This window comes from Malus domestica, chromosome 15, assembly GCF_042453785.1.
Source record: "Malus domestica chromosome 15, GDT2T_hap1".
Lineage (NCBI taxonomy): Eukaryota > Viridiplantae > Streptophyta > Magnoliopsida > Rosales > Rosaceae > Malus > Malus domestica.
In genome coordinates, this window is record NC_091675.1 from 13,816,461 (window position 1) to 13,842,088 (window position 25,628).

The window sequence follows — 25,628 nt, forward strand, 5'->3', positions numbered from 1 at the left end:
TCTGACCTAGTCATTGACAATAAACAAATGAGAGTTTTGAACATCTTGACTGATTCAATCCCTTTAGGTAAAGACAAGTGCCTTAACCCTCAATCGCACTCAAAGCGACGTTTTTCTTGATTATAACATTGACTGAATTCGTATTTTATTCGAAAACCCGACCAAATCCGAGATTAATTTCCGAGTAGCAAAACTGCAAGACCGAGTCCGAATAATTTAACAGATTCAAAGAATCCGCAATATATTACAAATGATGAAGCCTAAAACAATGTTCTGATTGTTGATGTTGCATCAGTAATGCACCAAAAACCGGGGATTAACGGGAGATTTAGACACAAAACAACAATGTGCAATTTGACAAGAATTTCCAACTAATTTGGGTTCATGTGATACTGCATAGATTCGTATCGTGATAACAAATTATAGGGCCTTTGTTTTTGTTGTTGCAAACAAAACCACATAAACCAACGGCTCAATTCTACTTGTTGAAATGATACAAAACAAACTTTTTAAGCGCAATGTATACACATGCACGATAGGCTGCTTCAATCATTCTTTTCAACCATTTGGGCGAAAATAACAAGAAAATTTGCAATCTTTAACACTTTTCCTTAACACCCCATAATCCAGAAACCAAACATTTTATTTTAAAAAAAACCCAAAACAGAAAAACCAAAATCATTACAAAAATTTGCAATCTACCATAAATCGAACAACACAATTTAAAAAAAAAATTAAAAAAAAAACCCAGAACTCAAAAATTAAAAGCTTGGTTCTTACAACAGCAAAACAGAAACTGATATAGAAGCATAAAGATTGAATTTCTGTCCGTTGATTTTTTTTAATTGATCTGATCCAATGATTGAAAATAAAAAAAATATGTGAGAAGTAAAGTAGGATGTGTGATACCGCACCCCTTTGTAAATAACACTTTGCAAGTGGCAAGTTGACGCAATGGCTGCATCGATGTTGCCCTAAAACCCCAATACAAAATGCCCCTCCTCTCTCTTCCCTTTGTCTTGCCAAACTGAGAGAGAGCATTCACTGACCACCCGCCACCACCATTTCCTGCATAACTTCATGGGTAGCTACAAAAACGGCGTCGTCGGGGACCAAAGCGGCACCAGCAATGGCGACGCTGGCGGCGCCGCGGTGGACAAAGGCGTCGACTTCGCCAACTACTTCTGCACCTACGCCTTCCTCTACCACCAGAAGGAGATGCTCTCTGATCGAGTCCGCATGGACGCTTACTACAACGCCGTTTTCAAGAACACGCACCACTTCCATGGCAAGGTACAACACCTCATAGCCCACTAGTTAATTACTCTTTTGTCCCCTGTTTCGTTGCTCTGTGAACTGGAAAGAACTAAACTTTACTGGAAAAAGCTATAAATTTTACCCTCTGTTGTTATACTATCGAAAAGTTAGATTAATTTAGTTCTAAGAACCGAAAAGAAGGAAAAGTTACTGAAAAAGCTGTATTTTAACTCAGCTTTGCTCTATAGTAGACATTTGTTTCTTCGGAATGTTATAATCGTGTTATACTGTCGAAATTTGGGATTAATTTGGTTTTAAGAACCGAAAAGGACAAAACTTTACTGAAAAGGCTGTATTTTTAGCTCAGCTTTGCTTTGAAGTAGACATTTGTTTCGTTGGAATGTGAAATTTTTTCATACTATCTAAAAGTTGGGATTAATTTGGTTTCTTGGACAGAAAAGAACGAAATTTTGCTGAAAATGGTGTCTGTTACTCATCTTTGCTATGTAGTAGACATTTGTTTCTCAGGAATGTGAGAATTTTGTTGTGCCATTGGATATGTGGGACTAATTTTGTTTAGTTGTGGAGCAGGCTGTGTTGGATGTGGGAGCAGGAAGTGGCATTCTCGCAATTTGGTCAGCGCAAGCCGGGGCGAGGAAGGTTTACGCCGTTGAAGCGACTTCCATGGCTGAACATGCACGTGCAGTTGTGAAAGCGAATAATCTTCAAGACGTGGTTGAGGTGATTGAGGGCTCCATGGAGGAAGTTGTCCTGCCAGAGAAAGGTTTGGCATTGTTGAAGAATTTGACAATTTAGGTTTTAATAATGTTGTTTTGATTAGTGTCACGCTAAAGTAATTCTGTATTGGTGCATAGTGGATGTGATAATTTCGGAGTGGATGGGGTATTTCCTACTGCGTGAATCGATGTTTGATTCTGTGATATGCGCACGTGACCGATGGTTAAAGCCAACTGGAGTCATGTAAGTTTTCCCTGGCATTTACATCAGATGTTGCAAACACACTTTTATAAGTTACTTTGTGTCCGTAGTCTGAAGTTTTGTGAATTTCTGTTCTACTAAGCACTTAGAAAGATCTTTATTTTTTTGAAACTCAACACTTGCATCTGTTTATGCATCTGTTTATAAGTCATTTGAATGCAGCCCCATATGACAAGATTATATGAGTAATTGTCGAAAAGCTTGCATGTCTTTTCAAAATGTGATAAATTGTCTTTTCGAACTATGCTTTCTCCAATTCCTTATTCCTCGTTATTGGTCCTTAGATTTGAGTCTTGGAGTTTGCTTGTCCTATGATGGGAATAATCCGTATTCTGTGGAGAGAGGGAAGTTTATCTTAACCCCGTTGCGACTAGTTTTAGAATGTTAATTAGGCAATCCTCAAATTGTTTACAGATGATTTTAAATTATAACTTGAATGAATTTGTGGTTTCACAGGTATCCTAGCCATGCTACTATGTGGGTGGCACCTATTAGGACTGGATTGGGAGATCAAAAAAGTAATGATTATGAGTCTTCTATGGACGATTGGGAACGTTTCACAGATGAGACCAAAAATTATTATGGTGTTGATATGAGTGTTTTAACAAAGCCTTTCTCTCAAGAGCAGAAGAAATACTATCTTCAGGTAATTTTGTAATTATATGAGTGTTCAATTCATCAGAGTCTGTTGCTAGACTTGTATTTTATGTTGCACATTGTTGTGCTGTTTGGAGTTTTAGTCAGGATTTTCCAACTTATTAAAAATTTCTTCTCTTTTTCTTTCTTTACCTCACTGTGTTCAGTCATACTTAATTCTCGACATCACTTTCTCTACTATAAAGAAAATGGAACACAATAGATGTTCTTCAATTTGTCGATTAATGCATACTCCTTCAAGTGTCCAATATCCTACATTGCATGCTATGAAATTTCTGCAGACATCATTGTGGAACAACCTTCATCCGCATCAAGTTATAGGTGCAGCTGCTTCAATAAAGGAGATTGATTGTTTAACTGCCTCAGTCAGTGACATCCTTGAAGTCAAATCAAACTTTTCGTCAACAGTAACTCTTCAGAACACAAGGCTTTGTGGCTACGGGGGATGGTTTGATGTTCAATTTCGAGTAAGTGGATCTTAGCATCCCTTCATCTTTGAGAATGAAAAAACTCTCAATATTTTAATGCTCAATGTAACATGAAACTTATCTTCTTCTGGTGTACCAGGGAAGAAAGGAGGATCCAGCTCAGGAAGAAGTTGAGTTGACTACCGCTCCTAGTGTGAACGATGGCACTCACTGGGGCCAACAGGTTTGTTCTGCCAAAAATCCTTTGCCTCTTATTTTTGTAATTGTCAAAGTCAACATGCCGTTGGGCAATATCATAAGAAGATGTACATATTTCAATGAAAAAAAATATTAACTTTGCAAAGCTTTACTTCATCTATCTGTATTCTGTACCACTGTTAGTTTTGTGTAATTAGAGCCTAGAATCCCTATATTGACAGGCCACTGAATAAGTAGAATATCACAATTAACTTCGAATAGCTTTGTCCGTTACCTTCTTTTATACATAGGCACCGTTCCAGGAACTATATGATGAGCAAAGGCATGACAAATTTATGTGGAGCATGTTGATAAATTTTACTAAAATTTTGCTTTTGTGGAATAATCTTTGACGTAACGTTTTCGTTACTATGTTCTAGGAAATCCAATAAAAATTGATTTCACAGCACTTAATTTTCCTCCATGCTTGTCCCCCCTTGTTTATTGGACAGGTTTTTCTGTTGAGCCCTCCTGCTCGCATCACTGAAGGGGATCAACTAAATGGTTCTTTCTCAATGAAACGATCAAAGGAGAATCATAGATTGATGGAGGCTGAGTTCAGCTGTGAGATTAGACAGCAATCTGGCGAGTTAGTTCCTCGTTTCACAAATAGATATTTCATAGAGTGACCGGAGACACAGATCCTGTAAGACTGGATTGTAAGATGTGATCAGTCCTCCAAATCATATGTGCAAGTTGTGTGGGAGTTTTGCAGCCGTTTTACTATACTTAGATATTCGTTATGTCTTTATTTTTTGATATTTTGAAGCTAAGTTATGTCAATTTGATGAGAATTAGGTCCTTATGGTCACATTTAATTTTGCAGTGTCACACCAGAGAACGTTTGAACCCCTTTTTCCCCTTTTCTGGGTTCCGTTCAAACGTCTATACGGCCCCAAAATGTATCATACTCTTTCCGGTAAATATCTGATAAATTTTTCAAAACAAAATATTATGTCTTAGGGTTGAGATTTAATGTGGTTATTCAGTTTTAGTTGGCTGTTTGTCGAATCCCAGTTTTAGCTAGCTATTAGTAACGATACACACCAGAATGGCATCTAGTTCATGAAAACTAGCAACCAGATATGAAACCTGGATTCATATGTTTGTTTTGTTTTGACAAAGCATTCTAAACCAATTTATTCTACGAGGAAATTAGGAGCAAGGGACGAGAGTACTTCTTTAACCAATTGGTCTATTTTGTATCTTTTCATATGACTTTCGACTCAAATGTTCGGTTGATAATTGCTTAAAATAAGAATTATTTTTTGCCATGTTTCTTGTCCTCTATACAAAATATCACTCTACTCCTCGCACTCAATTATGTTCTACTTATCGACTTATCCCTTGTGTCTCGCTTTATCCCATACCGTCAACAGAAGAGAGAAGCGTTAATTTAGCTGACGTCGTGGGAACTCTTTGATCTTTTTATTTTGTTATCGATGTTGATTCATATGATTTTGACTCAGATGTTCTTGTCGTCTTATCTATTAGTTGATAATATCTTAAAATAAAACAAGTGTGTTAAGCATGACATGCATAATCTCTTTTCCTTATGCTAAAGAAGAGGTAATTTGACATTTTTGTTCATCACATGCCTGCCTTAAATTGTCTTGGAAGCTGCTTTTAAGCTAAGTTGACATTCTCTCGTGCTACTTCCCTGCATTTTTTGCTCTGCAAGCAAAGCTGTTATCCTTTGATTTTCCAGCCTTTTCTAACAATGTTAGCAAGCTCCATTATATATAGTAATTACTTTCCTGATCTTCTCCACTATAAGATCTGAAAGCAATTTGTTCTTCTTCTTCTCCATCGTTTTCGATTACCCTTTCCCCTTCTTGTTCCGAAAAATGCATAGATCACCGAGCTCTGCCCAAGCCTCGGAAGAGTTCCTGGTGAACTTCTCACCGGCGTCTCTGTCCCTGGCCTCAACTCCGCTTCTAAATACCGCAGCAGCTTCCGGAGACTTACCGGTGTATTCCATTGAAAACTCAGACCATGCTACCAAAAAGGAAATTGGTCTGCTTCATAGCTCTCCAGGAGGAGAGAATGCCATTCATCTAATTCCCGTCATTCTGTTCCTCTGCGGTTTTGTACTTTGGATTTTCTCTCATCCTACGAAACTGTAAACTTGGTTTTATGTAACTTAAATATGTCGTCTCTTTAGCAGACGTAGTCGTAGCCACATTAGTTAGAGTGAGCACATGTGCTCATCCTATGCACATATGCAGTTATCTCAATTGCTCTCTACAAAAAAAAAATAGTTGATAATATGGAAATGTAAATTTGTAATCACCATTAATATGATCGTGACATTGAGACAATGATATTTCCTAGCTTTGTCTTTGGTTTTGCCGTAAATTTATACTTAATTAACCAATTTCTGATTGCTCTTGCTCGTATATTTGAGGGTGCTAGTTGTCATTTTCTGTTTTCAACAAGGTCGAATGTTGGAGGCAATAGCAATTGGATGGGCTTGGTCAAGACCCAACATCTTGCCAACCATGAGGCTTCAATCTTCACCCACCTCTAACCCTACCAAATTTTCCCTAGCATCCAGGATCATCGGGATTGTGATACTTCAGGTCAATTATACATTGTTATATATTATGCCTCCTTCATACATACTTTAAGTGTGATAAAAGATAACCATATTATAGAATTTCAAGTGTATGAAAGTTCTTCTTGTGTTCGGGATCGCTTCTTTACCATTTTCTCACCAGAGATCGATGGTGGCAAAGAATGACGTGGATCCATCATCCATGCATGCAATGATACATTAAATACGTGTCGTAGGAGGTCATATTTATTTCCCATAAATAAAGAATAACAAATGAAATAGAAAGGTGAGAGAAATGAATAATGTTGTTTCAATTTTGGTTCGACAGCTTGGAATGTTGTTGTGCTCTGCAAGCAAACTCATGAATATCACAGAGGATAATGGAGGATGGCCAAAAGTGACATTCCAACTTTATTAAAACTAATATTATGAAGAAACGTGTTATCCAAGAAACTATATACGTTTTCTACATTTCGCTTAAACTAGTTCTATGAAAGCTTTATGTAAATAGCAAACAGATACCTACGTTTTCTTGTTGTCTTTTATTGAATCTTATGAAAATGTCTATCTTATCCACTTAACTATTTAGTCTCTTACTTTTTTATGTGCTGTTAAGTTCGGTTAAAACTTCTGTTAATATGCTGATATAGCATTCATGTGACAGCCACACAACCAAAGAAATATTGCCATGTGGATAAAATACAAAATCAAAATTGCAAAATAGTTTGGAATCTAAAGCGGAAAAAAAAGTAAACAAAAAACCAAGGCTCAAATGCTAAAATAATAATTGTGTTTTACTCTTTTAGTGAATTTAGTTCCTATGTTTTTAAAACTAGTGTGTTTAACACAGTTAGCCAATTAAGTCTAATCTGTTAACTTTATGTTAAATCATTGAAAGTTTTATTATTATACACTTAAATTCAATTTTGAAATAGAAAGAAACACACCATAATCCAAGCCATCACCACCCCACCAGCACCTAGTCTCTATCGATATGGCCATCCCCGTTCTTAAGCCAATCGCTCGTTGTTCTCGCCGACAGGCCACATCGTTGGTGTCACCCCAATCGCCATCACGGTGCCCATCCTCCACATCTCCCACTACATCCCCCCTCTTCTACTCTCTCCGCCTTGTTTAAATATCATCATCTCCCTTAAGTAGGGATGGACAAAATATCCATGGATATGGGTAACCGCGGTTACCCGTCCATTAAAAGTTGATGGTTATGATTATGGGTAATCGTTTAGACAAATAAACAATTATGGGTATAACCGTTTATCCATGAAATTTAAATGGGCGGTCATGAGTATTATTCGCGGTTATAACGGATATCCATCAGTTATGGGTAATATTCGCGGTTATAACGAGTATCCATTTACCCATTTAATTTAATATATGTAAAATTAAAAAAAAAATTAAAAACCCTCAGAGAACTTACACTTGTAAGTTACTATTATTTGTTGCTTCCCTTAGGGCACATCGGTTATCTGTTGCTTGCCTCCGCTTCTGATCAGCAGCAGTCTTCTCCCGCTGTTGCCAACTTGGTTCTCTCTTTTGACCCTATTGCCGAGGTCAAAGAGGTACGTTTCTTTTTTCTTCTTCTTCTTTGTACACACACACACACACACATATATATATATATATAGACACTCACATTGAATTGTCATCGTTTTCGCGTTTTGGGTTTTTATGTTCTTCCATGCATTGTCGTTTCGGGCCGTGATCTTTGTTTGTTTCTTAATCTTTTACTTTTTGATCTTGATTTCTCGGTTATGGGTGTAGTAGAAAAATATCGTTCGTAAACTATTATTTTAATTATTGGAATTATATGAGGACTTAAATGATTAAAATAGGGAAATGTATGCTAAAATGTACTTATAACGGTGTTTAATTGTCAGAAAATGAAAATTATGACAAAATTTTCTTTTGTAATTTTCAAATTGTTAAAAAAAATAATAGACGGGCGAAAAAAGGGTAAATGGGTAAAAAAAGGATAAACGGGTGAAAAAACGGGTAAACGGGTAAATGGTTATGGTTATGGTTAAATGGGTAAATGGTTATCATTAAATGGATACACGGTTATGGGTATGGATAATCGTTTATAAACGGTTATTGTTATGGGTATAACCATTTATGTAATTACCCAATGGGTAAACGGTTATGCGGGTATGAACATAAACGGTTATGGGTAAATAATCGCGGTTACCTGCCCGTCATAACCGTTGCCCATCCCTACCCTTAAGTCCCCTTCCCCTTCTCCATCTTGTTCAAATTTTTAAGTTTTAATATTATACTAATCAACTTTATTTTTTTTAAATAGTTTTAAAAACCCTTATAATTTCAGAAAACTAAGTTTAAGAAGTTTGTTTAAACGGCAATTTAACTAAAAGGATGATGTTGGCTAATGATTTCAAACACGGGAATTAAATCGGCTAAATTGAAAACACAATTTGGTTAAAGGAGTATAACACATAGACATTGGGTATAGGTGTAAATAAGCCTTATTATTATTTTGACAAATGATAATATAACCTACATTAAATTCGTTTAGGCTATGGAAAAAAGAATTTTAATGGATTCTCAAATTGAAATGACGGAATTTTAAGACGGAAACAAAAGGTGAGTATATTTTGCATATAATGGGTTAATTAACGCACGGATTATCAATTCAAAAGGGACAAACAAGAAGTAAGTACAACTAATCTTTGTTACGTGTATGCCCACCCAAATGGGAGGGGCTGAGGGTGAGAGGGTTATGGTTGCACTGTGGCTTGGCTAAGTTGGCTTATCCAAACTGCCAAATATGTGGTCTCGCATGAACATCAACATTTTTTTTTCTTTTTTTCTTTTAATTTAGAATGTTATGCTATATATCACAATTAATTATAAACGACAACTGGTTGATGAAAATAATGGCAGGCAAATGTCACTTCATTAGAAAATTAAAATTATATACTTCTACCAGAAATTAGGTACCCTAGCTCAAGTTTAAATCTTTTGCATCTACAATATTTTGTGGTTTATCTGTGACCTATTTTCTTGAGAGATATGTGTTATTTTGACTTAATTTATTTTTAAGTTTTAATTTTTTTCTATTAAGGAGATAAGTTAAAGAGTTAATATTGTAAAGTAGGGTTTAAATGAATGAATGACCAAGTGTCTGACAAATAAGATAAATTACAGAGAGACCAAATAAATTTGGGATGCATAGAAGATTTGAACTCCCCTAACTCTCCCCTTAATATCTCAAATCTCAAACGCCTTCTATATTTTCGGAAATAAATTTGCAGATTTTGGGTTCTAAGATTATTTCTCTACCAAAGTGAAAAATAAAGGTTAAAAAATAGTGCCGTATTGATTGGTTTATGAAAACTTGACCTTTGAACGATCAACATGCACTGCATGGAAAAGACATGCTAATTGCAAGTATGATCCCGTGCTTTGAAGAAAATAAGTATTGACGGCCATGCATGCGTAAGGAAGAAATCTAGTTTTTGACCTAATTTAGTCGTAACTCATTTCTGTATTGTCCTTTCATAACACGCAGACAGATAGCATTTAGTACATCAAAAATTTACTCCCTAATTGTGGATTACGTAATTTGAACTCACCCTGCAAACTTCAAGTAAGTTAATGTCGTCACGTTGCTTACTTGTTATGAGTATATATTGACTATATGGTATATACAATACAAAATTGATATATTATACGTATGAAAGTTAAATACAATATGCGTGTTGACATGTTCTTCACAGGTTCTAGTCAAAACAGTTGATCATATACATTTTGAGTTAGCCACCTTTGCAGTTCAAATTCAAAGTAAGACAACTCTCTGGTCTCTAATTTTATATTTGGTCTTCCTTAACTGGTCCCCAAGAAAAAAGAGAAAGAAAAAAACCCCCACGTGTCCAAAAGATGCTTTTCGATTTTTTTTTTCTCAACAATTTCAAGTTTTCAATAGATTATCAAATCATTTTGCTTCTTTTTTAGTATCAAAGTCCTCTATTTCCCTATTGACTAATTTAGGAATATCTATATTTATTTGTCCCAATTATAATTTTATGTTCGATTCCTCAAATTCTTATGTTCGATTCCTTTGTTTTAGTACAAGAAATGTTTACATTAAGAGGTAAGGGGAAGGATCTGAACCTAGAGCCTAAAAAGTTGAAGCAGGAAATCCTAACTACTAAGACAATTTACCACTTATTGGTTTCTCTTCTTGATATTGAATAAAAGTGAAAAAAAGGTGACTTCAAGCTAATAAGGTTCTCCGATTTGCGAAGGTCGGGAGAGGTACGTCAATCGTACGTAACTTTATTCTTACTTTGCAAAGAGAATTTGTTTTCATAACTTGAACATGTGACATTTTGGTCAAGGCTCACCTTCTTCATATTTGAATAAAAGTAAAGGAAAAAGAAAGAAAAGAAAACTAGAGAATTCTTTCTCAAACTTTCCTAATACAAAATACCAAGCATTCTTTTTTTTTTAATGCAAATTATTCGTTTAAGAAATTATGCATTCATAAATTCGATATCCAACAGAATATTTGAAAAATTCCTTGGGATGGATAACCATTCATTCACCCATATCTCAATTTTTTTTTTTTTTTTTTGGAAGACTTCACCCATATCTCAATTTGGCATCCAAAGGAACGCAAAATTCTACAATAGAAGCCAACGTGACAATCCAATAATTAATTAGCTCGTGAAAATGCAATTAAATATTCATTATGTTAAATTTGCTGATTAGAGCAATGTGTTTGCCCCTTACTTAAGTTGGATTTCCTTCTTTTTTATACTAAAGTAATTTAAAATATATTTTTCTTAAAAAAAAGTAATTTTCGTTTAGTAGCGATGAAAGTAATAACATAGTCAAAATTGTAACTAATGTTGTTCCTTTTTTAGCATAGCTTGAAAGTTTGACTTGGAATTGCGCACAAGCGATTTGAAACAAAAAAAATGTAAATATGAACAAGTTGTAAACTGGTAAGTGGCTTATAGCTCAATCTCCCGTGTTAGAATTTCTCTTTTTATAGTTTATAGTATCCTATCATCTGTCAAAAATACAAGTTGTAAACTCAAATTATATGTATTAAGAATTTATCTAACATTTGCATTCAAAATTTAACCCGAGGTCAATAATTCTCAAAATACAAATCGTAAATGGAAAAGGGTAAAAAAGAGGAGAGGGTAAATGTAAACAGTTAATTCCCACCTCAACAAGCTATTTTTGGGCAGGTGGCAACTTGGCATAGAAACCAAAACCATGCCATATTCGTTGCTTATTAAGCTAAATATTTGGACCTTTTAAATACCCACAAAAATATTTAAAAAAAAAAACACATAAAAAACAATAAAACTAACACAAAAACACAACAACAACAACAAGAATCACAGAGTTCAAACTTTTTCTGATTACCAAAATTTTCTCTCTGAATTGGAAAGAAGGTCAGTGAAAAAGCTCTGTTTACGTTTCTTGATTCTTTAATCTCTCTCTGCATTTATATTTTTTTATTAAATTTGTTTGCTTTGCAATCTGTTTATCTCCTTTCAGTTTAATCGTCTTCTGGGTGAAGAGAATGAATTGACAGAAAAAAAGTTTTGATTTTGCTTATTGGGTTCAATCGTTTTCCTTACCCAGACTGTTTGGTTGCCGAGAAAACGGTGGAAACAGGAAGAAAATAAACATTGGGTTGGTCTGTAATTTTGCTGGTTTGGTAGATGGTTTTGTGAAATTGGGTCGATGAAACTAAACCGTGTAGTTGAATTTAGCTCAGTTGAGTGCTGGTTTGAGTTTTCTCATGTCTTAATCAATGAAAAAGTTGGGAATTAAAGTTTGGTGCTTTTTTAATTTTCTTGCATTTTCTCAACAGCCAAACAGAGCATATTGGCAGTCCGATTTGAATTTCTTATGTTGTTCAATTTCTTTTTTTTCCTTTAATCTTAAACCAAAGGGTTTCTGCAAGTTTTTCAATTTCATGACTGTTTGGCTGAATAGAAGATGCAAAGAAGCGTTGGAATTTAAATCATTGATTTTTTATTTTTTTTTATCTGACTTGTTTGCTTAGATTCTCTAATTTTTTTTAATCTTATTTCATGACCGTTTCGAATCGATTGATTGCCATTGATCTTCACTCTTCCTTATGAGATGCTGAGATTTATATAATCTTATTCTGTAATTTGGATTCTGTCTTGTATCTTACGTTAGTTCTATTGTTGAAAGCAGGTTTATAATTGGGATTTTGCATCTAGCATCATGAGATTCAAACGAGGGAGCAACGTAGAAGTACTGAGCAAAAAGGAGATGCCTTCAGGCTGCTGGTGCTGTGCTAAGATAATCTGCGGTAATGGCCACAACTACACAGTCAGATATGATGCATATGAGGGTAATGCTGATAACGCCGTTGTGGAGAGGGTATCCAGGGATGCCATCAGGCCTTGCCCACCTCCACTGGAAGTTTCAGAGAATTTAATTCCTGGTGATGTCATTGAGGTTTTTGACAAATTTTCTTGGAAAATGGCAACAATTACAAAGGTTTTGGGAAGGGAGTGCTTTTTAATCAGGCCAGTCGGATCCTCCCGGCAGCACAAGGTCAGAAAATTTGAAATCCGAGTCAGACAGTTTTGGCAAGATGACAAATGGGTTGTGATTGGAAAGGTAATATCATCCTAATATATTTCTCGATGCAATTTGTTTATTAGCATTTTTCAGTTTTATGTGTCCAAGAGTTTTCAAGTGTTAATGAGGACCTCGAAAAGATGTATTAAAGTTAATTAGTAGTGGTACAAAATATAAGCATCAATAACAGTGATTGATATAAACTTTGTAGGGTTTCGTTTTGAATGTTTGAAGTTGGAAGTTTGCTTTGGTTATTAGGATAGTACTGATCATAAATAACTTTCAGTGATTTCCTCTATGTTGTTTCCAAGTGCTAATCTTTGGTTACTTGCTTGCAGGGTTTGAACCATTATGAGAATCGACAACGTGGTGAACTTTTAACTCTAAAGTTCAACCAAAATTCATACCTTAAAGCTCAGAAGAATGTAACAAAGACTGCCTCCTCTCATCTGAAGAGAAGATCACCTTACTTTTGTTCTCAAGATGAAGCATATGATGGATCTGCTGAGAAGTTTAGAGCTGTTGATATAGAGGGCAAGTGTCTCCGAGTAATTTCTGCGAATTTATCTACATTTTCTGAACAGGTAGATGTTGATTTACCAAGACGTATGCAGGGTGGAAAAGATTTACGTGCTTCTCTTTACAACAGAAAAGCTGTATTGCCTGATGTGGATGTGGAAAGGAGGAAACCAAATGGTGATGTTGGGCGTGTGTTTGCTGTGAACCTTAAATCGAATGATGCTGATAGTATTACGTGCTCTGTTGGTAGTTGTAGTATCGATACGAATGATTCCAATAAGTTACCTCCTCCTGTTTCAGCTAGTTCTACTGAAGATTTTGATGATCAGTTTTCTGATGCTGAATCTATTTGTCAATTGGGATATGAGGAAGGAATCTCTCTCCTTCCCGCTAAAGAAGAATTGGCAGCGGAGATCCATAGGTTAGAGTTGCATGCTTACCGTTGCACAATAGGGGCATTACATGCATCAGGACCTTTAAGTTGGGAACAAGAAGAATTGGTGACAAATCTTCGTCTTTCACTCCATATATCAAATGATGAACATTTAATGGAGCTTAGAAACCTAATTTCTGGAGATACCAGCATTCATATCAGATGACAGGAAATCTGGAACTGCGTCTTCTGATTCATATTTTTCTTGTAGCTGTAGAATCTCGATGAGCATTTTCATTAATGACCTTGCTCCACTGTAAGAAACAAGATGAGATGTTTTGATGTTCTTTTGTGTTTAGTTAACAACACATAGTTCAAACGCAATGTAGTACAAACTTTTCCAAGTATGCCTTTTATCAAAGTCTTTGTTGTGAATCAATTATTCTTTTTTTGCTTTTCTCTGGGTTTGTACTGACAGCATATCAAGATTTAGAGGTTCAAAATAAACTTTAGCATATGAAGTTTCTGTATTTTGTGTGTAAGCATTTGGGTATTATCGATGTATATTGCAACTTGGAAGTAACGAATGTGCATGTTCGCTTATCACACATCTGTACGTTTAGTGATATAGAGTGTTGTATCTTTTCTTCGTTTGTTGATTTCTGAGGCTAATTTGTTTCGCTTCGGTTCCTTGAGTTGTATATAATATACTCCATGATTTCATTTGTGGGCAGTATTAATGCATTCACTGCATTTTCCAGGGCCAAAGTAGGAGGCTTGTCTCCTTGCTTTCAAGTCTCCAAAGATGAGCTTGGGGCATGCCAGCTTTTTCTCGGCCTAGACTTGAGGGCAATTGTACGACAGCTTCTGATGCTGCTGTTCTCATTAACATATCCAGTTTCTTCATTTGTCCATGTCACTATGTCAGGCCACCTGTGAGCCTTAGCTACCTGTTTTGCTGAGGATGTAAGACAATCTTGTTGCTAACACAGGATGACATGTGATGTGGATGCTCGAAAGGTTTTATTTCAAACATTTTCTTCAGCACGTCCACTTACAAATTGCTTAGTGATATCTTTTATATTCTCCATCTGCTACAAGATTATCATGTGATTACAGATCTTTTTTCACAATATTCTTCGTTTCTGTGTGTTTTTATCCTTTCTATTTTCTGATCAAGGGTATTTTTGAATGTAAAAGTTCAGGATATTGAAATTGTCCATAAGCATGGGAAGTATATTTTGAAGCTTAAAGTTCAATGAAAAAGGTAAGCATTGTTCCGATATAACAACAAATTTGGCAGGAGAGCAAACGGCTTGTGTTGATTATGCAGAAGCCAAATGCATTTTAAATAACTGATGAATTCTAGGTTTTATTTTTCCAGTTTTTGAAAAGTTCTTCAAAACAAACCAAGATACTAAAAGTCAGCTTCGTTTCTTATTGTTTCTAGTTCTAAGCTGCTTCCGAAAGTTGTAGCTTGACAAATTTTACATTGTAAATTTTCCAAAAGATGTGATTAATATGTACCTTAGCTGCATATTTTTCTCTATTGAAGTGTTTGAATATGCCATTCGCTGAGTTAGCATATGGTGGTCCTCTTGCTGGAATAAGGGTTGGTATCTTATGTTGATCGGCATGAAGTATGCAAGTTTTTTCTTGATATTATTCAGAAGCTATATCTTAAGTTGATCAGCAGGACGTATGCAATTTTTTTCTTGATATTATTCCTCAGCTTCTGATTCAGAGTGTTTCAAACTTCCAAGTTTCAACCTCTATTCTTCAGTCAACAAATCAGTAACCAATTTGCCAAATCTTCAGGTGTAAACAGCAAGTAGATGTCAATGTATACGCTACTCGACTACCCTACAGCTCTTCAATTCTTTGTGATTATTGTAGTTTTTATATGTAATTGATCTGACTGGTTCTGTAGCTTACACTCATTGCTTTAGCTTTGGCAACTGGATCATATTTCCATTTCGACCAGAGAGCAGAGTGATGAACAATATGTTCCAAGAAAAAGCGAATGGAGAACTTCGAATAAAGCATATGCGTACGCTTTTGCTTGCCCTGATCTACAAAAATTGTCAGCCATGTTCTTTTACTGCAAGAGTTGAACTGAGGTAGGCCAGAAAGGGTTAAAATTGGTTACGGAAGGAAACAAAGTTGTCTTTTTCTGTTAATGGTACATTAGATTATCGTTGTTCTTAATCATTAGTTTTTGTCCTTATCAAGTTTCTGTAGAAAAACATTACCTCTTCTTTTTTTGTCCTTGTCAAGTTTCTGTAGTAAAACATTACCTTTTTTTTACGTCCTTCGTGGTTTGAAAGGGTAATTTGTTTTTGTTGCACCTTCTGTTTAAGCATTGCCTGAATTACAGTTTTTATGGTTCCTGCTGCAGATGCTTTCGACGAAAACTATATATCAGCTTGGCTAGAAACCAACCTGAAAGCTACATATCCAACTACCAGAAGCTTTTGATTATGGTAAGAATTGATGGTTGGTCTGTGGTATAAGCTCATGAATGTGAACTGCAAAATATTCCAGGATCTTGAGCAAGTAACGATGACATCACGCTCGGAAAAATTTCATTGCCTCGGCAATCCCAAATAATTCAGCCAAATCTTAGATCACTTGTATTGTCATCCCCTCTGGCAAGTCTGGGAGTCAGAAAGCTCATGCCAGAAATTCGTTTGTTTTTTATCACCAGAGAATTCACTGCATGAGATGAGATGAGACCGTCACATGATTTTGTATCTTGTGAAGATTTTCATGTCTTTTGGAGATCTATAAATACTAACTTGAGGAGAAGGTCTTATATGGAGCGGGTTCACTATCACGCGGCACTCCGGATCTAATAAGATATTGCTAAGTGCAAATTTTTCTCCTCATGATAATGTATTGGATTTGAACGTTAAGTGGCGATGAACCTGTTTCATGTAAGTTGCTTAGGTGTCTGAAGTTCAAAAGGACAGCCAATTATCCGCGCTGCATAACAGCACTGTTTTATGGGCCCTTTGACAAAAGAAAAAAAACAATTTAATGGGCCCAGGTTTAGGTAGTGTACTTGCTAATAAGTAGGGATAAGACTTTTGGGCTTCATGTATCCCACATTGGGTTGCAACTTGCAACCCACCATCAGAAATCATATTAAATTTTGACAAAGATATGATTTGATGGCTTGGAAGAAAATCTACTAAGCACATCACAACATAAGTTTTTGGATAAATTACTATTCAAGTATTAAATGAAAAGCTAATAAAAAAAGGTATTGAATTGATATGAATTAAGTAGGAAAAATTTGGACAAGGGCATTTCTTACACATCTTCACAACTACTATTCTTCATTGATTACGTTGAAGTTTACGTGAAACTAAGTAGATGTCTGAACTGATTGATATTAAAAGTAAATGTCCGAACTGATTGATATTAAAAGTAAATGTCCGAACCGATTGATATTAAAAAATTTGCGAATGATTTGTGGGTATGGAAGAAATGCCACTCGAACACAAACCAAGTTAGTTCGTTCCAAAACGCGTTGAGGCAGTTGATTGGAAACTTAGGCTGCCTTTGTTAGAGAGGCTTGGGTTAGATAGTGTAATTCACTAGATTCGAGGCTAATTGCATGAAAAAATGGATGATAACTTTCCAATTATGTCCAATTTAAAGGTAAAAGATGGACATAACATATATTTTGCAGAAGAATTCTATGACTTTGAGTGCTTGGTACTACTACGATCTTATTCACCCACGACGTGTTCGACTACAGTGATGACAGAAAGCAGCACAGAGGAAAACCACATGCCAATCTTCAACTTTATATACGCGTCCTTCGTAGTTCATACGCTGATTAAACTTTTCTATTTTTCTTGTTTTGTTTCTTAATTTCTCGTCTCCTTCCTTGAGAGAGAGAGAGAGAGAGAGAGAGAGAGTAATTAGATAGAATCTTAGGAGCGAAAGAGCAACCAAACAGGTGGGCTTGTCACAAAAATGACCAACAAAATTCCAAGGTGTCATTCTTTGCAAAGGCGTTTTTGGATTAAGAAATGAGTGGTGCATTTATGTGGCTCCACCAAATCCTCTCTTATTATCTCACTATAATCTCTTCATGATTGTCAATCCCATGTGATTTTGCCTCTCCCACAAATAGAGACAGATAGAGATGCCTGTCTATGACTGTGACTCAATTAGTTGGATTAAGCCTCCTAATGAAGTTCAATGGTTCTTATTTCAACCGTCATTAACTAGAAAACGATATGTATCTGTCGTTTAAAGGTCAGTTTATTTAGTTAAATCAAGCACCAACAACACAAAAAAATAAAAAAATAATAAAACTATAGACTCTTATTGAAAAACGCTACCAACTCACAGAACCAAACTTTTATAAGAGTTACTGCAACTTATTCCGATCAACTCGTGAACTTAACTTATATTTTGTTAAGTAAATTCGACGGCTTAGTTAAACCAAACACCAACAATAAAAACAAACAAAACTAACACTACGAAATTTTAACATGCAAAGTCGGTTTTAAGTTACTGCAACTTATTCCGACAGGAGAACTTAACTTATCAACAAATGACCTGGTTGGGGGTGCTTGGCTGCACCATCTTATTAGTTATCACCTTCAATATGGACAAGAATTTTATAACTTATAAGTTGTCGTTTGAATGTCCAACACAAAATTTAGTTACCTTCACCTAAGATATGCAACACTTATTAAATGCCTGGCCGACTTTTTCTATGTCTCTCCATCGAGTTTTCCATGCCACTTCCTTTTGGAACAGTGAACACGCAAATGTGTGTACGCTACTGTAAACTTGGATAGAAATTCAATCAAATCAGTATTAATGTATTGGGTTGTCAGCATATGTTGGGATCTGCTTAATATTTATATCAGATGCAGATCATGTTCATCACATTCCACTTAAATTAATTATCTGACATCTGGCATATATACAGATATACATACATATATATATGTGTGTGTGTGTATTATTACGTATACAACTAACTAGTTAAGCCTTGTGACAAGTCCCAGTGATCATATGGTAGGTGGAGAAGAAGATGATGGGGTAACTATCTGGAACACTGAGATATGGAATCATGTAATAGTCTATAGGAGGAGTCAGAAGTTCATACGAAATTGGCAAATGGAGGCAAGAGAAAATGGCCAATCATGCAAAACAGAAAGAGCTAGGCCTTTGGACCGTCAGGGTCGCATTAATCAAGGGCAGACATTAGCCAGCTCAGCTCCTTTGGCATGGCTGCAAATTTGGGAGACAATATTGAAGGGAATTTGTATTAATATTGCTTTTACATACTGGTGTAATATACTATACAATTTGATTAGGGAATTGGGAGATGACTCTGTCACAACCATAGATCTTAAGTATTTTCCTAGGGATCTATAAAACCCTAGTTTTTTAATTTGGTGGAGGGGACAAAAAACCCCATTTTAATTCCTGAGACAATATACAAGCTAGGAGTTGGGACATCTTCCATGGAGATAATCAGTTTAATCCCTTGTCCATGCCGACTGCCAAGAAAGTTTTGAATGTGCATGCGATAATGAAGGGGTGTTGTACCTAATTCATATGTTATAAGAAGGGTGATTGATAAATTTGATATATATACTAGAGATTTCGTATTAATAAATAAAAAATGAGCATACATGCATGCATGCTTGTTATAATATAAGTAGATTATTAATACTACGTGACAGTGTGTCGATTACATTAAAAAACCTGTCGTCCATAACATTTAGGCTCTTAGCTTGACCTTCCTGTTCTTTGGGTTAAATCGAACGGCTACTTGCACAAAAGAAAATAGTTTGTTCAAATAACTGTAAGTCTATAACTTTACCTCATGTTTTTCTGGAATATTGTCTCATGTATTAAATTATAAAGATGGAGAGGGAAATATTTATCAAATATTATTCACAAATTTAGCTTGACCTTTTAAGATGGAGCCATCAGCCATTGGAGTGTTGATTTTGTCGCCTAGCAAAGTTGGGGAGACATAGCCCTAGATGTTAATGTGGGAAGCATGCTCAGGACGAAGCACAAGCGAACAAAGAAGCCTCTAACCTATGAAAGAAAAGTTAAATTTAAACATTTTAAGATTAGGACATGGATTACTTTTAATCAGGGGAATCGTGTTACAGATTAAACAACTGGGAAAAAAGTTAATGAAGAATCAGATAGAAAGCAAGCAAAGGAAGCACACCTCACCAAGATTAATAAGAAATGCAGATAACATAGTAATGGTTCTTCATGTCCTTGCAGCACAAATTTTAAGATAATCGTCGTGATAAGGAAGAGTAATCAGATTACAATCTACATAATAATGGTGTCCTAAATAGAAAGTTGTCAGTTCTGCGTGCAGTGAGAGAGAGAGAGGAGATTATTATTATTCTTTTTTTTTTTGGTTTGGTGGGGGAAGGGTTGATGCTAGTCTGCTACCGACCTTCTTAGTCAGACTTTTTTGTTCTTCTCAATATTCTATCTAATTCTACCATGTTGAATGGTGATCGAAATCGTTTATTTTCTAGTTCAACCCTAAGAAAATCAATTCAATCATAAGTTGTTTAAATGTTTAATGAACGTTTTTAAATTTTCAATGTTTAATTGAAGAACATGGTTTGTTTATTTATTAAATAACCGTTAGATGCTCAACGATTTTAGAATCTGTTGATTTTGATAAAGTTAATCTTCAAAGAGTGACATATATTAGATATAACAAGAGAGTGAGAGTTGTTATATTGTAAGAAGTTGAGTTAGTTACAATTGGGAGTTAGTTGGAAACAGAATTAGTTAGAAGTACAACTACCAGAGGGTATTATAGTCATTGTTGTAATATGGATGATAGGTATATAACCATGGTATACAGACCATTGGTGACAGTATGATTGAATATACAAGAAACCCTTTTACTTCTCTCTCTAAACTTCCTTCTTTTCTCTGAGTGCTTCCTTTATTCTTCTTTACGATATATACACTATTGTTAATATGGTATCAGAGCCGGGAGAGGTTCGTTGCCGATTCCGATTCTAGGGTTCTTCCGCTGTACTGCAGTTGTGATCGTGGGTTCGTTAGCACTTCATCAGAAATTCAGAGAAGAATGGAAGTTGAAACTGGGCAGAAGTTTGGTGTTCTAAGTGTAGAAATCTTTCAGGTGATTTTGTTCCGATGTTTCGCTTTCTGTGTTACTGATTGATTTACAGATTCAAGGTGTTCGTTTCTGTGCTATGTTCATTTGGGGATTTTGTTATTCCTGTTGTTGTGTGATAATTGGATGATTCCTACTTCAAAGTATTAGATTGAGAGTGTCAATCTCTCTTGGCTATAAGAAAGTGTCAATCTTTCTTGGTGGATTCGAAAGTGTCAGTCTTTCGTGTCTTGGTTAAAGTTTGATTGGAAGAAAGTTTCATTCTTTCTTGTTTTTCGAAAGTGTCAGTCTTTCGTCAATTTGTCTTGCTTCCCAGTTGCTTGAAGAAAGTTTTAGTCTTTCTTGTATACGAAAGTGTCAGTCTTTCGTACATTTGGTTTACAGAAAGTTTCAGTCTTTCTTGAATACGAAAGTGTCAGTCTTTCGTGAACTTGAATTGCATTGCTATCTGAACGTTTCAGTCGTTCTTAATTTTTGTTGATCATGGCGAATATGAATATCAAAGTTGAGAATCTTTTGGGAATGTTGACTATAAAATTGAGGGATGATAATTTTGCTAAATGGGCGTTCCAATTTCAATCAGTCTTGAGAGGGTATAAGATGTTTGGTCATTTTGATGGGGATACTGTTTGTCCACCCAAATTTGTCATTGATACGGAAAAAGGAGTAACTGATAGGCTTACTGATGCATATATTGAATGGGAGTCTATGGATATGGCCTTACTGAGTTTGTTGATTGCTACACTTTCTGATGAAGCTATTGAGTATGTTCTTGGTTGCAGAACTGCGTTTGAAGCCTGGTCTAATCTTGTTGATAGATATGCATTGGTGTCTAAATCCCGAGTTAATCATCTAAAGACTGAGCTGCATACCATACAAAAAGGGAGTGATTCGGTTGATAAATACTTGTTGAGGTTGAAGAGTATCAAAGATCAATTGATTGCAGCTGGAGAATCTGTGTCTGAAAATGATGTGATTATTGCAGGGCTTGCAGGCTTACCAAAGGAATATGCTATCATTCGCACTGTCATTTTGGCTAGAGAATCATCTATAACTCTAAAAGAATTTCGAGCTCAATTGTTGGGGGCGGAAAAAGAAATAGAAGGGGATACTAATGTCTTATCTCAGAATCTGTCTGCATTGTATGTTCAGGGATCTAGTATTTCACAGGGCTCGTCTTCTGCTTCTGGTTCAAATCCTGCAGGACACTGTCATTTGCCGTCTACTACAGGAGGTGTTCTTACTCCATCTCCATATCTCAATCCATCTCAATTACAATTTCCACATGAGCCATATAATTCTCAGATGTCACAACAGTTTCCTACTCCATCATCTCTTGTGTATCCACAACAATCTCTTGGTTTCGGGTTTCTAGGGAATATGTCTCATACAAATCCAAGACAACAATTTGGTCAGAATGGGAGTCATAATTCTAATGGAGGCAGTACCTTCAGGTCTAATGGTGGTCATAATTACAGGTCTAATGGTGGAAATAATTACATAACTAATGGGGGGTTCAAAGGCAAGAACTTCAATGGAGGGTTTCCTGGTGGTTCTTCTTTTGGAAATTCAAGGCAGAATGGTACTGGAACATGGTCTAGTAATGCAGAGAATAGATCTAATGTAGTCATAGAGTGCCAAATTTGCAATAAGAGAGGACACACAGCTGTGAATTGTTTTCATAGGAATTCTAATACTCCATCTACTGGTTATTTGCTTGAGTGTCAAATTTGTGGCAAGAGAGGACATTCTGCACTGGAATGTTATCACAGGGGAAATTATGCCTTTCAAGGTCAACCTCCACCACCATCTCTTAATGCTATGGCTGCACAGCAAATGTCTCACTATGTTCCTCAAGATTCTTGGGTTGTTGACACGGGTGCATCACATCATATCACAGCTGATGTGGATGCTCTGAACAATGTTACACCTTTTGAAGGTTCTGACAGAATTACAATTGGAAATGGCACAGGTTTACACATTGCCAATACTGGTTCTACAACTATTCACACCAATTCACATGCTCTTATGCTTAAAAATGTGCTGCATGTTCCAACAATAGCCCGCAATTTATTATCTGTTCAACAGTTATGTGCAGATAATCATAATTGGTTTGTTTGTGATGATAAACAATTTTTTGTGTAGGACAAGAAGACAAAGGAGGTTCTGTATCAAGGAAAGAGTAGGCCCAGATCACTGTTTCAGATTCCAGTACTCAAAAGGTCGAAGGGAATGCAATCTGTGGTTCAAGGTTCAGCTGCTTATCTTGGACAATTGGTCAAATCCAGCATATGGCATCATCAATTAGGTCATCCAACTAATGAAATAATGTCTGTGATGTTGAGAAACTCTAGTATACCAGTAGATATAGACAGTCAACATAGTATGTGTACTTCATGTATCAAAGGCAAGATGTCTAGACTTTCATTTCCTGTTAGGACTGATAGGAGTTCTTTTCCTTTTGAAAAGGTCCACACTGATATATGGGGACCATCTCCTGTAAAATCTCTCGAAGGTCACAGATATTATGTAACCATTGTTGATGAATATACACGATATGTTTGGATATTTCCTATGAGCAATAAATCCGATGTCTTTAGTATTTTTGTGAACTTCTGTGCATATGTTCTCAATCAGTTTGGTGTGACTATTAAGACTGTACAATCTGATGGGGGTGGGGAATACACCAGTCATTCATTCAAAGCATTTCTTGCAGCTAAAGGAATACAACAGTTACTTTCATGTCCGTATACTCCACAACAGAATGGCTTAGTAGAACGCAAACACAGACACATTGTAGAAACAGCAATAACATTACTTACAACAGCAGGATTACCAAGTTCTTTCTGGTATTATGCATGTGCTCATGCAGTATTTCTCATCAACAGGATGCCGTGTAAGTCATTATTATTGGATTCTCCCTATATCAGATTGTATAAGAAGCCACCTGAGCTGAAATCTTTAAAAGTGTTCGGATCTGCAGTTTACCCTTGGCTTCGCCCATATAATGATCATAAATTGCAGCCTCGTTCTGAAGTCTGTGTATTTCTCGGATATTGTAGAGGTTATAAAGGGGTCATTTGCTATAATCCAGTCACAAGAAAGTGTATCATATCTCGCCACATCATTTTTGATGAAAGTGATTTTCCTTTTTCAAGATCTCAGAGTACACTCCAAAATAAACAATCTGGTATATCTTCTAGTTCAGTTACACATACAGTAGTACCAATTCCTATTCCAGTGAGCAGTTCATTATCTTCCAGTGGTCACCATGTTCATTCAGAGTTTTCAGGGCTACACCAACATATAGACAATTCTTCTCTGCCTTCAGATGAGCAAGTTGTCGATTCTCAACAGATTGGATCACAGTCATTGTCAAGCTCAAGTCCTACTCTTTCCTCATCAACTGATACACCTTCTTTGCTTCCTGTCCTCAGTCCTGCGCAACTTCAGGTAATTCTTCCTATTTCTACCTCTGATATGCACTCTAGTGTACCTTCCTCAAGCAATGTTATTCAAACAAGACTGAAGACAGGTGCTATACCTAGAAAAGATTATTCAGCCTTCTTGACCACTATACCTGAATTATCTTCCCTCCGATTACATGATTACATTGATGAGGATATATTTGGGACAAACATATGTGGCTTCTCACTTCTTGCTGATACACAGGATATTGATGAACCTAAGAATTTCAAAGCTGCTTCTAGTGTTATACAGTGGCAGAATGCAATGCAGGAAGAGTTTGATGCTTTACAGTCACAGGGCACTTGGAAACTGGTTCCTCCTCCTTTAGATCGGGGTATAATTGGAAGTAAGTGGGTCTATAAAGTGAAGAGAAATCCTGATGGGACAGTGTCGAGGTACAAGGCACGGTTAGTTGCACAAGGATTCAGTCAAGAACAAGGATTAGATTATTCCGAAACATTCAGCCCGGTTGTTCGACATACAACTGTGAGACTTATTTTGTCTTTGGCAACTCAATTCAACTGGCAGTTAAGACAACTTGATGTTAAAAATGCGTTCTTGCATGGCGACGTTGAGGAGGAGGTTTATATGAAGCAACCTCAGGGTTTTGTGAATTCTAAACATCCAAACCATGTGTGCAAGTTAATTAAGTCACTTTATGGCTTAAAACAAGCGCCTAGAGCGTGGAATTCTAAATTTACAAGTTTTTTACCAGCATTGGGGTTCAAAACGTCCTTATCTGATTCCAGTCTATTTGTGAAGGTTGACAAAGGCGATGTGATACTTCTCTTACTGTATGTGGATGACATTATTCTCACGGGGTCATCTGTTACCAAGATTCAATCAGTTGTTACACAGCTTGCAGAAGTTTTTGATCTTAAAGACATGGGAATGTTAACATATTTTCTCGGGCTACAAATTTAGTATAGTTCCGATGGCTCATTATTTGTCAATCAGTCGAAATATGCTAAGGAATTATTGAAGAAAGCTGGAATGGAAAATTGTAAATCCACATCAACTCCTTCGAAGCCTCATTCTCAGTTACTTACAACTGAAGGAACATTGTTATCAAACCCCTCTCACTATCGCAGCTTAGTAGGTGCTTTACAGTATCTTACTTTTACAAGACCAGACATCTCACATGCAGTGAACGTTGTATGTCAATACATGACAAGTCCGACTGATTTACATATGCATCTTGTGAAACGAATCCTCCGTTATTTGCATGGTACATTGGAGTGTGGGTTGCGGTATACAAAGTCTGATGAGTTTCATATCTCAGCCTTTTCAGATTCTGATTGGGCAGCTGATATTAACACACGGAGATCTATTACTGGATATGTTGTATAT

General features: G+C 36.1%; 2 protein-coding genes across 4 annotated transcripts; both read left to right on the top strand.

Annotated features, from left to right (window-relative positions):
* Nucleotides 1-482: 482 nt before the first annotated feature.
* LOC103400460 (protein arginine N-methyltransferase PRMT10-like) lies at nt 483-4,389 on the top strand. The gene is made up of 7 exons (XM_008339111.4): nt 483-1,293; nt 1,849-2,041; nt 2,133-2,238; nt 2,713-2,902; nt 3,195-3,380; nt 3,481-3,564; nt 4,031-4,389. Exons 1-7 carry the CDS (start codon nt 1,081-1,083, stop codon nt 4,205-4,207), a joined length of 1,149 nt encoding a protein of 382 aa, XP_008337333.2. The 5' UTR covers nt 483-1,080; the 3' UTR covers nt 4,208-4,389.
* Nucleotides 4,390-11,423: 7,034 nt separating this feature from the next.
* Nucleotides 11,424-16,807, top strand: LOC103400461 (uncharacterized). Of its 3 annotated transcripts, XR_011576309.1 has the most exons (6): nt 11,424-11,582; nt 12,361-12,792; nt 13,092-13,961; nt 14,407-14,665; nt 14,851-15,765; nt 16,044-16,807. XR_011576309.1 is itself a non-coding variant. In XM_070814069.1 (3 exons), the coding sequence occupies exons 2-3, from the start codon at nt 12,391-12,393 to the stop codon at nt 13,869-13,871; spliced, it is 1,182 nt and encodes a 393-aa protein (XP_070670170.1). In that variant the 5' UTR covers nt 11,424-11,582; nt 12,361-12,390; the 3' UTR covers nt 13,872-14,084. The 3 variants fall into 3 exon arrangements, 1 of the variants encoding a protein (XP_070670170.1); XR_011576310.1 differs by having other exon boundaries at nt 11,444-11,582; nt 12,387-12,792; nt 14,407-15,765; XM_070814069.1 differs by lacking the exons at nt 14,407-14,665; nt 14,851-15,765; nt 16,044-16,807 and having other exon boundaries at nt 13,092-14,084.
* Nucleotides 16,808-25,628: the final 8,821 nt, after the last annotated feature.

Bases quoted from the DNA above. Each gene is read 5' to 3' on its own strand.
- LOC103400460 (XM_008339111.4), top strand. From the start codon at position 1,081: ATGGGTAGCTACAAAAACGGCGTCGTCGGGGACCAAAGCGGCACCAGC. The intron at 2,903-3,194 runs GTAATTTTGTAA...AAATTTCTGCAG, and splicing joins AGAAGAAATACTATCTTCAG to ACATCATTGTGGAACAACCT. The intron at 3,381-3,480 runs GTAAGTGGATCT...CTGGTGTACCAG, and splicing joins GGTTTGATGTTCAATTTCGA to GGAAGAAAGGAGGATCCAGC.
- LOC103400461 (XM_070814069.1), top strand. From the start codon at position 12,391: ATGAGATTCAAACGAGGGAGCAACGTAGAAGTACTGAGCAAAAAGGAG. The intron at 12,793-13,091 runs GTAATATCATCC...ACTTGCTTGCAG, and splicing joins AATGGGTTGTGATTGGAAAG to GGTTTGAACCATTATGAGAA.